This window comes from Canis lupus, chromosome 31 (assembly GCF_048164855.1).
Source record: "Canis lupus baileyi chromosome 31, mCanLup2.hap1, whole genome shotgun sequence".
Taxonomy (NCBI): domain Eukaryota; kingdom Metazoa; phylum Chordata; class Mammalia; order Carnivora; family Canidae; genus Canis; species Canis lupus.
The window spans coordinates 19,262,830-19,277,382 of record NC_132868.1 but is presented as its reverse complement, the minus strand read 5'-3'; the positions used below and the strand labels follow the sequence as shown (position 1 = coordinate 19,277,382).

General features: G+C 37.4%; 1 protein-coding gene and 1 long non-coding RNA gene across 7 annotated transcripts in view; one reads left to right on the top strand and one right to left on the bottom strand.

Annotated features, from left to right (window-relative positions):
• Positions 1-14,553, bottom strand: part of VPS8 (VPS8 subunit of CORVET complex) — a 257,257-nt gene that overhangs the window by 181,932 nt on the left and 60,772 nt on the right. For 4 of the 5 annotated variants that reach the window (XM_072807706.1, XM_072807710.1, XM_072807707.1 and 1 more), the window contains exons 18-20: positions 13,200-13,290; positions 12,735-12,781; positions 11,667-11,756 (exon numbers count right to left, since the gene is read on the bottom strand). In XM_072807706.1, the coding sequence (XP_072663807.1) occupies positions 11,667-11,756; positions 12,735-12,781; positions 13,200-13,290 (228 nt within the window). Of the gene's footprint in view, positions 1-8,843; positions 8,926-11,666; positions 11,757-12,734; positions 12,782-13,199; positions 13,291-14,553 lie in introns of those variants that run through there. The other variant, XM_072807711.1, reaches the window with a different exon arrangement.
• Positions 1-14,553, top strand: part of LOC140622120 (uncharacterized) — a 114,165-nt gene that overhangs the window by 97,273 nt on the left and 2,339 nt on the right. The window contains exon 4 of one of the 2 annotated variants that reach the window (XR_012021821.1): positions 313-397. The exons of the other annotated variant lie outside the window; for it this stretch is intronic. This is a non-coding gene — a long non-coding RNA (uncharacterized lncRNA). The remainder of the gene's footprint in view (positions 1-312; positions 398-14,553) is intronic. 2 annotated transcript variants of the gene reach the window in all.

Genomic DNA, 14,553 nt, shown 5'->3' with positions numbered 1-14,553 from the left:
AAAAGATCTAATGTGTCATCAAAGTCTCAGAAGAAGAAAAGAGAGAGAGTAAAACTGAAAAAGTACTTGAAGACATAATGGCCAAAAATATCCCAAATCTGGGATATAGACACAAATATACACATTTATCCAAATAAAATCAATCTAAAGGAATTCATACCAAACATATTTTTCAAACTTCCAAAAACTAAAGACAAAAAAAAAAAATCAGAAATCTTCAAAGTGGCATGAAAGAGAGGACACTTTAGCTATAAGGAAAAATTATTTATTTATTTATTTATTTATTTTATTTTTTATTTTTATTTTTTTTAGGAAAAACCATTTAAATGACTGGATTTCTCATCAGAAACCATGGAGGCCAGAGCAAGTGGCACAGTATTTTTTTCAAATGCTGGAAGTAAGTAACTGTCAACATAGAATCCTAAATCCAATGGTCGATCCTTGAAGAATGAAGGGTAATCAAGACATTCTAAGAGGAAAAGACTTTACTGTCAGCAAACCTACCCCCAAAGAATGGCTAGTTAAAGTTTTCTAAACAGAAAGGAAACAATAAAAGAATGGACACTCTGGAACATCAGGAAGGAAGAAAGAACACGATAAGCAAAAACAAGAGTAAACGTAATAGATATTCTTTGTCTTGAGCCTTATGTTTTATGATTGAAGCAAAACTTACAATACTGTGTAATGCAGTTCTGTATAAAGAGTAGGAAGGAAATACAACTCAGAAATAAAAAGCAGCAAACTATTGACAGATGCAACAACCTAGATGAATCACCAGAGAATTATGCTGAATTTTTTAAAAAGCCAATCCCCAAAGCCTACATACTACATAATTCCGTTTATATAACATTCTTAAAATGACAAAATTATGGAAATAGGAATAATTAATGGTTGCCAGAGCCTATGAAAGGAATGAAAGTAGGAGAAAAGAAGGTGTGGCTATAGATGGGCAAAATGAGAAATCCTTATGGTGATGGAAATGTTCTGTATTTTTACTATATTGGTCAATATCCTGGTTACACAATTGTACTATAGTTTTACAAGACATTCCCATTGGGGGAAACCACCTTAAAGGTATTTGGAATCTCTCTATATTATTTCTTACAACTGAATGTAAATCTATAATTATCCCAAGTCAAAATCAATTTTAAAAAAAGAAATAGGATACACATAGTTCTCATGCCTGCCCCCAACAGTTCTCAACTCATTTAAATAGAGCTAATCCATTCAAATTAATGCCTTCACTGGCTTCTTAAAGAAACCAAGTCCTTATTAATTTTGAACATTTAGAACTATAAACAAGATTGAAATATTAGTTAAAGCCAAACCTATTTCCATTATATTAAATCTTCCTTTCTAGTATCTAATTATGAAGAGACAAGCTAGACTGTCCAGAGGATTACCCCTGGTGGCAATCTCTAGATGCCTGAAAATAAGCAAGGTGGGATCAGTAACTCTCCATTTCCCAAGAGCAAGGACTAAGCACAGACCCAATCTTGCACAGAATCTGTAGTGAGAGCTAGCAGCTGACATTTCAGGGCTAGTATATGACCACCTGGAGCAGCTGGTGCCCAAGCTCAGATGGTCACCCCACTTAGCCCATCTGGAAAGTTGCATTCACAAAAGCCCTAAAAGAAAGAATAGGGAAAAACAGGTCTCTCTCTCTCTCTTTTAAAGACTTTATTTATCTATTCATGAGAGACACAGAGAAAGAAGCAGAGACATAGGCAGAGGGAGAAGCTGGCTACCTGTGGGGAGTCGGATGCAGGACTTGATCTCAGGACCCCGGGATCACGCCCTTGAGCCAAAGGGGCAGACATTCAACCACTGAGCCATCCAAGCATCCCAACAGGTCCTTCTCTTGAAGCAAAACCTCAGTCTATCCAGTCAGACCTGGTCTATACATGCCTCTCCCTGGAATACTGGAAGGGCCTACATGCAAACTTCTGACCCTTAAGTTCAGCCTGTGCTGGGCACCGCTTGTGGCTCTCTGCCTAAAGTCTTTCAACACAAACACAGTGAACAATACCTATTTTAGGAATATTCCTCTTGGGCAGCCCGGGTGGCTCAGCGGTTTAGTGCCACCTTCAGCCTAGGGCGTGATCCTGGAGACCCGGGATCGAGTCCCAGGTCGGGCTCCCTGCATGGAGCCTGCTTCTCCCTCTGCCTATGTCTCTGCTTCTCTGTGTGTCTCTCATGAAGAAATAAATAAAATCTTAAAAAAAAAAAAAAAAAAAAGAATATTCTTCTCAGTCTCAAAGCCTTGCAGAATGCCTCTGAAAAATGACTGATATTATGGTCTCCAAAATAAATTAAAAAAAAAAAAAAAGAAAGAAAGAGTAGATATTTCTCTAATCTCTTCTTCAATGCACCGTGCTATAAACCAGCCACAACAAACTGCTTCTCTTGTTAGATATGTATATATATATTTAAGATTAAGGAAGGCAATAGATATGTAAATTTAACTGAAAAAAAAACCTAAATTTAAGCCTGTCAATTGTTTGAATGAGTGAACAGGTCATTTTTTTGCATTGTGATTATGTTACCATCTACCAACTGAAGATATCATCTCTGGCTTTCCCTCTTTCACAGGGATGATGCAAAAGGAATGAGGTCACAAATACAGATACCTTTGCTTTTTGGAGCAATGGCATTTATTCTCATAGTGTATATTCTAGAAGTCAATCAGGCAATGAAAACTGCATTCCTTGAAAATGATTCAAAATTATAACAAAGCCCAGAATATATATGTGTGTGTGTGTGTGTGTGTGTGTGTGTGTATATACCAGAGGAGATAAGCATTCCTAAACACACACATAGATAGATCAATAGATCTATCTCCATGGGCTATCAGAGCTAGTCAGCCGTATTCCAGTATTAGTATACTAACCCATGAGCAGCTACATAGATAGAAGTATCTCTTTGTACGTGTATGTGTATATGGGTACTTTCCCTTCTTTTTATCCAGGCATGATAACAAAACAATCTAAGAAAGACCTAACTTCCCAGGACCAACATTTTAATCAAACCTCAGAAATAAGGTGTTGTGCTAGACACCAACACTGTTTTCCCTTCCTCAAATCACCTCATAGAAGCATGAGTTAGACAAAGAAGGCTCCTATTGCTTAACTCTGTGTTCAGCTTTTAGTCTCTGTCCACTCTGGCATGAACTCCTAATATAAAAACATATGCCAACAGCTGCTATGACGTTCTCATAGAAGGGAAAATTAAGCAGGAAGATGAGCTTGAGAACAATTAATGTAAGACTTTAGTTTTAAGATATTTTAAAATTCCATTATTTTTCAAATCCTATTAGCTTGCTTCATATAATTAAAATGCCTCGTGTTTGTTTATACCTCTGCCTCGTTTCATAAACAAACATGAGTACGGCAAGATAAAATATCCCAAAATACATGAAACTGCTTCCACAGGTAACGGACCAGCTTCTGAGTTTAAAAGTAGAGAATTCTGATACCAGAGAAGCCAAAGGGACAGTTTTACAAGTCATTAACTTGAATGTTAAGTTAATTAAGTTGAATGTCATGAAGGACCAATAAGATGAATAAAATGGTATACAATCATTCAATATGATTACCATGACTATACTAAGATGAATTCATTTTGTATTTTTACTTTTTTATACATTTCAGTATCTTCCTAAAATTGATGCATTACTTAGTCCTCCCTTTTTCAAAGTGAGTTACTTAACAACATTGGTCTGAGACTATCAAACAATAGGGCAGCCCGGGTGGCTCAGTTTAGCACCGCCTTCAGTTCAGGGTGTGATCCTGGAGACTCGGGATCGAGTCCCATGTTGGGCTCCCTGCATGGAGCCTGCTTCTCCCTCTGCCTGTGTCTCTGCCTCTCTCGGTGTCTCTCATGAACAAATAAATAAAATCTTTATAAAACAAAAAACAATAAAATGTGCATGAAACCTAACAGAGTATAGGGTGAGGCTCCCTGAGCCAGACAGCCTGGATGCCTATCATGAGTCTACTGTTTACTGGTTGTATGATATTAGGCAAGTTATTCAACTCTCTTGTGTGTCTGTTTATACCTATAAACATCTATAAAATGGAGATATGGGATCCCTGGGTGGCACAGCGGTTTGGCGCCTGCCTTTGGCCCGGGGCGCGATCCTGGAGACCCGGGATCGAATCCCGCGTCGGGCTCCCGGTGCATGGAGCCTGCTTCTCCCTCTGCCTGTGTCTCTGCCTCTCTCTCTCTCTCTGTGTGACTATCATAAATAGATAAAAATTAAAAAAAAAAAGAAAACGGAGATATAATTACTCCTCAAGTATGTTATGAAGATTAAATGAGATACTTGCCAGGCACACAGCACACAATAATATTAGCCATGATTATAGACATCTGTGTTGTGTATGCTAAGTCCTATTCACAATTCAACCCTCCCAGAGTTAGATTTCAAACATATGCCCTAGGGGCACCTGGCTGGCTCAGCCAATAGAGCATATGACTCTTGATCTCCAGGTCACAAGTCTGAACCCCATGTTGGGAGTAGAGCCTATGTAAAAAACAAACACATACACATGCCCAAGACAAACACTATATACAACATAAATACAGGTTTTTAAAAAAAATTCAATCAACATATATTTCTCAAATCAAAGGTACTAAAGTAGATGCTGGGAAAAATCAGTCCCTAGACTTATAATGTCTAGCTGGGAAAGACTGATACTGAGTAAGTAATTTAAGTGCATGGTATCTTACAAAGAACTGTACCTGATTTAATCTGATGAGGAAGTGACGTTTAAGTTCAGACCTGAAATTAAACAGGAGCTGGTTAAGCTAAAAAGAAACAGGAAAGAATTATGTGAAGAGAACATCACAGGAAAAGGCTCTAAGTTAAGAGAGAATAGGGATGTCAAGAAACTGAAAACTCTAGTACAGTAGGGATAAAGAGAATTAGGGGACACAGGTGGAGATATATAATGCAGACCCTTAGAAACTGCTAGGGAATTTAGTCTTTACTCCAGGACACCAGTCTTTAAAGTCTTTAAAATATCTTAAAACCCAAAGAGTCTCATGTCTACACTTGATATATATTTCTCTCTAGAATGAAGTGTAGTAAGAATATATACATGAAGTGGCTAAGGTAATATACCAAGAGAAGATGATATTGACATGCACCAGGATAGTGGCAGAATGGACGTAATGATGTAAAGAGATTACAGAAAACAGTCAAGTGGCTAAATCAATAGGAATGAGTGAAAGACAAGAATCACTCAACTTGTTTTAGGTGTATGGTGGATCCATTCACTTAAATAGGGATCATTAGCAAAGACTTTGTGAAGGATGTTCATGACCTCGAGGTACTTATAAAACATCCAAGTAGGGATCCCTGGGTGGCGCAGCGGTTTGGCGCCTGCCTTTGGCCCAGGGCGCGATCCTGGAGACCCGGGATCGAATCCCACATCGGGCTCCCGGTGCATGGAGCCTGCTTCTCCCTCTGCCTGTGTCTCTGTCTCTCTCTCTCTGTGTGACTATCATAAATAAATAAAAATTGGGGATCCCTGGGTGGCTCAGCGGTTTAGTGCCTGCCTTCGGTCCAGGGCATGATCCTGAAGACCCAGGATCAAATCCCATGTCGGGCTCCCTGCATGGAGCCTGCTTCTCCCTCTGCCTGTGTCTCTGCCTCTCTCTCTGTGTGTCTCTCATGAATAAATGAATAAATAATTCTTTAAAATAAATAAATAAATAAATAAATAAATAAATAAATAAATAAAAATTAAAAAATTAAAAAATTAAAAAATTAAAAAATTAAAAAAAAATAAAACATCCAAGTGGAAACGTAAACAGGCAACTGACTATGTGGATCTCAGAAAACAATCTAGGTTGGAGATACTGATAAAATAGTCTGGCTATATCACCTACGGGGTGAAAAAGTAATGATTCTTAAACTTTAACCTGCTTAAGAGTCACCTCAGGGGCAGATTACAAATCGTGGTCACCAATCCCAAAAAGCTTGATCTGGCAGACCTGGCAAATAATTCAAGAAAAAGCATTTTAACCAATCCTCTCAAGTGATTTTGAAATAAGGTCCAGACAACATTTTGAGAAACACTGATTCAGAAATAAAAGAGTATTGTGAAAAATTCTAATGTTTATTGGTTAAATAGAAGAGGAGGAAGAGAATGAACAAAAGCAATCACACGAGAGAAAAAAAAAAAACCTGTAATGGAGGATAGCACAGAAGTCAAAGGGATAGACATTTCCAAGAAGTTATTAACTGTGTTGAATGCTATTGAGGACCACTAAGAAGAAGGATAAAAAGTCCACTGAATTTAAAGATGGAATGAGAGGGCAGTGAGTAATGGAGACAACACTTATAAAATGTTTGGCTCTGTAAAGAATATGCAAAAAAGGGGTAGCAGGATATTGGGGATGGCATGGGGTTAAGAAGGGATTTGTTTGCTGTTTGACTTTGTTTTGGGGTGCAAATCAATTGACCAGAAGAAAGGGTGAAGCTCAAGATGTAATGAGAGATGTAGTTATTACACAAATATAGGTTCAAATCTTTTCTCAGAAAAATAAGTCACAGCCTATCAAAAATATTATAAGATCCCAAAGTTACTTTCTACAGTTAAGAAAGGACAAAATATTGACTGATCTTTGGGAAAAAAAAAAACAAAAACACTGAATGGCATCCTGACTCAAAGGAAAAGGTGAGGCTCCTCATCAAACGTAAAGACGAAAATTGAGTGCCACCTGCTGGTAAAATATATATTCTTAGTATTTTGACTGAAATAGAAACTAATCTTACTAGATAGAAATTTCAACTAACTGGATTAGGTTATGTTTCCTAACATAATGTGCAGTTCTTCACACGGATACAGGATATAAGATCTTCCCACCCGACAAAGAAAGTCTCTGGTCAGCTGGTCTTCCTCTACTTTAAAACATTCAACAGTAGGAGGCACATAAATCCAAGATCTTTTACATTTCCCTTGGTAATTTCAAACTGAAATACATCTCCTCCTAATTTCTACCCACTGATACTAGTCTTCCCTCTACTGCAAAACGGTAAATCCCCATATTGGAGGTCTTCATTGTCTGAAGGCAAGCCTGTCTCTACTTACTTAGTCATCAGATTCAACAAACCCAATATAGTTTTTTTCAAATGCTGTTCTTTAAATCTCCTACCATCCTGTTGTGGGATATAGTTAAATCTGTCAATAGTCCATAAAGTATCTCAGAGCTTTTATCTCCAACAGGTACCCATGGTACTATTATTTACCTTTATCTGGGCCTTCACAAACTCTTAACTCATACTAAGTTTGTAGTCAATTGAAATTGGGTCCAGAAAGATCTTCCCAATCCAATAGTCATGTAATTTAATTATTTGAGTCTAATGTAGTCTTGATGTTCATCCTTGTTAAATTTCATCTCATAACAACTTTGACCACATTTTGTCAAGATCATTTTGAACTTTGATTCTTGGTACCACCTAAATTTCATTTCTTTATCCAAATCAATTATAAAAACTGGGATATGGGGGCATCTGGATGGCTTGGATGGTTAAGCATCTGATTTGGTTTCAGGTCATGATTTCCAGATCCTGGGATTGAGCCCCACATCAGGCTCCCAATTCAGTGGGGAGAGTTTGCTTCCCCCTCTCCCTCCGCTGTCTCTCTCTCAAATGAATAAATAAAATCTTTTTTAAAAAAACATGAAAGAGCCCTAAAATGCAATTAATACTAATCCACCTAACTCTTTTGGGTAGGGATGCTTATCTGGCTGCAAATTGATTTGCCATTTACCAATCTATTTACTACTCAATCTATTTCAGCCATTAGGGTAATGGAAAATTTAAACAAATGCTTTAATGAAATCAAGGTATGATGTAATAGGCACTACATGAATATATTGACCTATTCCTTTCAAAAAGGTAACTTATGAGTTTAACATGGTCATTTTCAAGAGTACTCATGGTTTATGAAAACCACAATGCAATTATCAGTGGATACTTTCCTAAATCCACTCTTCCTTTAAAAAAAAAAAGTCAATTTAATGATTTCATGATCAACTATCTAAGATTAAACACTTAAAATGGACATATGGAAATACATGTATTTCATTCACCCTAATGGGCTAAAGATCACCTTTTCCAGAAGAAAACTGTACTCCTGAATGAAATACATTGTGTCTCCTCTCCTCTATGTTTAATTGAACATACTTTATTTGAAAATGGATCCAAAGTTACTTAAAAAATGTGAACAGTGACACAGATTGTTCAAACAGTACCTGGGTTATAATTCCACTAGGTTTTGAGATTTACACAATCATTATGCAGCTAACTATACGTCACATTTGTTTGGTTTTTTTCTTTAATATATTTTTAACTAGAGTTTCCCACTTTAAAGACTATCCTCTTTGCTCATGAAAACAGAAGTAAAATAAGAAGTGCTGTTCTTTTTGTTTTTTAAGATTTTATTTATTCATGAGAAACACACAGAGAGGCAGAGACATAGGTAGAGGAAGGAAAAGCAGGCTCCCTGTGGCGAGCCCGATGTGGGACTCGATCCCAGGACTCTGGGATCACGCCCCGAGCCAAAGGCAGACGCTCAACCACTGAGCCACCAAGGCATCCCAGAAGTGTTGTTCTTTAGTAGAGTATAGCAACCCAGATGTGGACTCTAAAGCCTAACTTACTGGATTCTAATCCTAGCTCTATCATTTATGAACTGTGTGACCTAGAACAGGCTACCTAACCTCTCTGTGCTTCAGTCTCATCTATAAGTGTGAATAACAACGGTACCCACCTTACAGAATTATGAGAGAATTACATGAAGTAGTAGGTGTAAAGCATTAACAGTGCCTACCACAGTAAGTATTAGATGGGTTAGATGCTTGCTGCAATCTTCATTCTTGATCACCTATTAACATCAGTTACCCTTTCTCACTGATCCTTTCCTTCACTTGCTCTGAAAATAATCATACAGAACAACAGTTAGTTAAGAACTAGGCTTTGAAACCAGAAAAGCCTGGACTGGAGTACTGGCCCCACCACTTACCAGCAATGCTACCTTGGAAAATCACCTAACTTCTCTCAGTTCAACTTTCTTAATCCACACAACGGGGATTAAAAACAGAATCTCTTTGTTGACACATGAGGTTGTTGTGAGAATTAAATAAAAATTGTATTAAAAAAAAAAAAAAAAACTGGGACGCCTGGGTGGCTCGGCGGTTGGGCGTCTGCCTTTGGCTCAGGGTGTGACCCCGGAGTCCTGCGATCAAGTCCCACGTTGGGCTCCCTGCACGGAGCCTGCTTCTCCCTCTGCCTGTGTCTCTGCCCCTCTCTCTCTTTCTGTGTGTGTGTGTGTGTGTGTGTGTGTGTGTGTGTGTGAGAGAGAGAATAAATGAATAAATAAAATAAATAAAAAGAAAACTTTACCTAGTACTTGGCATGTAGTAGACACTCGGTGACTCTTGGTCAAAATCCCTTTTGGGGTAGCTCTTAGCATTTTGGTAGGCACCATCTGAGGACTATTCTCTTTTCCAACAATCTTATAAGGCTCATGGTGCCTTTGACATATATCTTTGATTATTGGTCTCCCTCTACCTTTCATAGCTGGTCTGTGCTTTGTAGACAGATACTTCTCTCAACATTCCTCCTCATTTCCTTTCTCTTTGAATTTTTGTAGTTATTATGTCAAAATTTAAGAATTTCCTGTTCTTTGTGAACCCATTTGTTTTTTGAAGCCTATAACCATGAGATTGTGCCCATATTTTTTCTTCTGAAACATATGCTTTCTAAAATATAGGATTCAAGCTGAGCTTATTTCTCAACATTATTACAATCTTTAAAATAAAGTGGTATTTTTCCCCCTCAAGAGTTTATCCATTCTATTTCCCCAATCATTGGTAAAAAAGTAAATCCAGAATAATGGTTCCCACCATTGTTTCCTTTACCTTCTAGGAGACTAAATCATTAATAAAAAAAAAAATGGTAGCCGATACTCTTTTGGCAGAATGAAGCTTCCAACATATATCTAGATACAGAACATTACAGTTTGTTTCTTTGTAAATTTTATAATCTGTATTAGAAACAATCATCTATAGTCCCTGTCATGCCAAGATTCTTTTGTATTTCTCCGCCAGAGCATCACCTTTTTTCCTTTCTTCTTTTATGGCTCTCTGCCATACCCTTTCCCCAAGCACAGTGGTTTCTGTATCATACATACACACACCCCTCATTAGCCCCTCTGAGCATTCCTTATTAGATATTTCTTTTCAAAAGTGTACCTTCCAATGGTCAGAGTTCTTTCAAAAATACCATCCCATCACTTCTTGGTAACAGACACCCCTTATTAAAATATTGTATTCTATGTACACTGCAATGGTATACAAACTTAAGTATATACAAGGTACTGTTGCCAAACAGTACTGTTCCCAAGGCTTTCTTTCTGCCATATGCCTTCCTCCTAATAATTTCATAATTTCATCAGGGCTTATTCCTTTACTTTAGTGATAAATTTAACGAGCATACAACCAACCAGTAATAAAAGTTACTCTGCCAGAAGCCCACTACTGTGACATTAAAGAGCATAGCTCAGGAAACCAAATCCTCCGCTCATACCCTCCAACTGCACTATCTATCCTTGTCTTCCGAAGTTACTAGCATCAATTGGACATATGGAAATATACAAGCTGTGACTGCTCTTCAGAACTTCAAAACCCCTAGACTTCTTCTAAGTATTTCCATTAATGTACACAAGAAAAATTCTTTCAACTGGATTGCAAACTTTAAGATAGTAAGGACCATGTCTATTTGACATACGATACACCCAGTGCCAGGGGTTGCATACTTTGCTATATAGACTGAGTCCTGCCCGCAGCCTGTTTCCGTATGGCTCACAGCTAAGAAAGGCTTTTAAATTTTTTAAGGGCTGTTTAAAAAAAAAGAAAGAAAACAAAGAGAAATATGTGACAGAGACCATATGGCCTCCTCGCAAAGCCTAAATTTTCCCATCTGGCCTTTTTTAGATAATGTTCGTTGACCCTCCGATTTTTTGTTAAACGTGAAAGTAGGGACAGGAGATGTGATGGAACTCCAAAAATGGAGAAGGACAAACAGAGATTTGCAATAAATATAAATGGAGATGACTACAAACATACAACTCACATAATAAAAACTGTACAGGTTTTCAAATTGTTTCTTGACTTCCATTTTCATTGAGTTCTAAGAGAAACTAAAGATCTTTCATTAACATATTTCAGAGATTTTTTTTTGTCGGGGGTAACCAAGCTGTTGCTGAATCACAGGTGCTCCTAGAACTAAATGCAAACCTTGGTAGTACAGCTCTTCTCCGACTAGTCTAATTAACATATATATTACTTATCAACAAGGTGTCAGCCACTGTAAGGTGTCAATTCACAGGTATGTACTCTCACATATACATCTTTTCCTTCCATACACCACTAAGTAGCTAAGCATCAACACTCCACATTTTAGGTATCTACTCTGGTATGACCTGTTAGTTCAAAATTTCTTCATTTAGAATGCTCCAAAAGCCCTGAAATAAAACTGTGAATGCTAAAAAATGTTTAACCAAAACATGAAAGTCCCATTCTCAAGTAATATAAAGGAGCAGTATTAAACCTATTCATAACAACGTCTATTAGAAGCCCGTGCAAAGGTATACCTGAAAATGCTGCTCCATCACTTGGATTTTTCCCTGGTCTGGACACTTTTTCAGAGCTCGATCTGCATAGTGGAACAGGATTTCTACCATCTGTAAGGAAAATAGCCTTGTATAGAAAATCAAAACATGTCTCTAATATTTTTCAATACTCGATATATGTGGATCTGCCTAAATAATACAGAATCAAGTTTTATTAAAAATATTATTTAAAACATTAGTGGCTTTATTTCCCATTTTTTTTTTAATCCCACAATAATTTCCTTCAGCCTCAGGGCTACTACTATTTTGGTAACCTCCAGGTCTAGACCTCAGTGGTACCTCTATTGCTCAGGAAATGAAAAATTGAAGTTAAGCTCTTCAGAAATGCTCTGCTGTAGGTCTTTCCCTCAAGAACACAGATAGAACACATATCTCTAAACTATTTTAGCAAATACTGAGAAAATTATTCATGTCTGAAGAGTGACCAATTTCTATTCATGTTTCCCATATGCTTACACTAATTTGAAATATAATTTTTACCAGTGCATTTGCACAATAAAAAGAGGAATGACTGTATAGTAAATAGATTCAACCAAGTCTAGATTGGGAAAGCAAAGCCAACATTAATTAATTATATGAATGCTAATTAATAACAATAATAATAAAACATCAGCCCTCTCTGTTACCTCAGACAATGCAAACACTTACACATGTAGTATTTCTATTTCTCCTAATTACCTGTTTGTGAAAACTAACACATGTCAACTTTCTATGGGCTATAATTAGGCTCAGAAACAATCCAGATCCCTGGGTTTCTCCCTCCTCCTTTTGCAGTCTTTGGCTATTTTACAATTTTATCATCTTCATAGGAGAGCAAGGGAAAAAAAGGAAAGGTGATAAGAAGAAAGTTTAAAAGCATTCAAGATTGACACCAGGGAATCGTAATCATATATATATATAACAAAACTGTGTATATATACACTTTCTCCTTGACTACAGTCGTTTACCTAATCATACCCCCAAATTATTAGCTTATAACATAAGGAAAACTGTATTGTACCCTTTTAAAGCCTCTATTAAAATACTCACCCGATCTGCAACAACAGCCTTTCGCTTACTGGCATCCCCTGATAATCCTGCAGAGAAGCAAAATCCAGCATAAAAACAAAGCCCACATCTTCAGGACTGAAACTATTATGGTATTTTATTTACACTGTGCTAGCAATAGACATAATTATAACAATGTTTAGATATCAAAATGTTGACTAATATGCCACAATAAGAGCATCTTACATCTACTGGACCAGATAACCTATCAATGTACTTCCCTTTTATTCCAACAGTAAATTTGCCTTATGAAAGAATTTAAAAAGCAGCATTAAAACTTTGTATTTGTCATTAACCTTTTTCACTGGAAGTCGTACAATTTAATAACATCTTGTTCATAATATATTTGAACACTAGGCTAAAAAGTGTTCTATGAGTGATTAGTATTATTCATTCTCTCTACTCCAGAAAAATAATGTCTACTACACAGGTATTCTGTTAACTTACCCACTACTGCTTTTGCTTTTCCTTCATGGAAAGACCATGCAAGAGCCAAGGCTTCTGTAAGACAATCTTGTTTCAGGAGATGATCCACTCTCTAAAATGCACAAATGAGAAAAGCTAGACCCCTTTGTTTGACCAACTAAGAGCTGGAATTCCTATTCTACCTAATATCTTTTCGGAAGTTGTTGCTTAACAGCTGAAATTATTCCAATAACCATGTGACTATCTTATTTTTTTCTAAGATTTTATTTTTGAGAGAGAGAGCCCCCCACAAGCAGAGTGGAGAGGGGAGACAGAGAATTCCAAGCAGATCTTCCACTAAGCTGGATCCCAGAAACCTGAGATCATGACCTCAGCCAAAGCCGAGTCAGACGGTCAACCGAATGAGCCATCCAGGTGCCTCTGTGACTATCCTATTTCCAAGAAAAGTAATTTCTTAAAGCACTGGACTGTACTGTGACTGTATAAGCTAATATAAGCAGCCACAAGGCCTAAATATGAAAAGAGGAAAAGGCTGGAATGTCACTATAACAAAAATGGCCAGTTAGGGGATCCCTGGGTGGCTCAGCGGTTTAGCGCCTGCCTTTGGCCCAGGGCGCGATCCTGGAGTCCCGGGATCGAGTCCTACGTCGGGCTCCCAGCATGGAGCCTGCTTCTCCCTCCTCCTGTGTCTCTGCCTCTCTCTCTTTCTCTATGTCTATCATAAATAAATAAATAAATAAATAAATAAATAAATAAATAAATAAATAAATCTTTAAAAAAAAAAAAAAAAGAGCAGTTATTTAACACAACACCCATTCACTCCCTCCTCTTCAGTAACAAATTCCAAGTTTACCTGAGACAGCAATATACCAGCTAAAGGACTTTTCTAAGACTCCCTTGTAGCCATCTGGGGCGATGTGACTAAGGTCTGGCCAATTATAGATAAGTGGAAATGTTGTTTGGCCATTCTAGGATGTGATTTTTAAAAGGCAGGGGCCTAAATACACACACACACACATATATATATATATATGAATATATAAATGAATGAATGAATGAATGGCAGGAACCAGCCCTTCTCTTCCCTTTCCTCCTGCCTGGAATGTGCACTTAATAGCCAGAGCTCCAGCAGCCATACTGGAACATAAAATGACCTAGAGACAAGAATTCACACACAAGGATGGTGAAACTAGTATAGATAGTACACTAAAGACCACAGAGCTGCCACATTAGCCACAGACTCCCTACCTCCAAACTGTTTTAACATAAGAGAGAAATCTTACTGAAGCCACCATTAAATTTTCTGATAATATGTAGCTAAACGTAATCCTAATTTATAGTTAGTTTTATCAAATCAAGTACCTAATGGTTACAG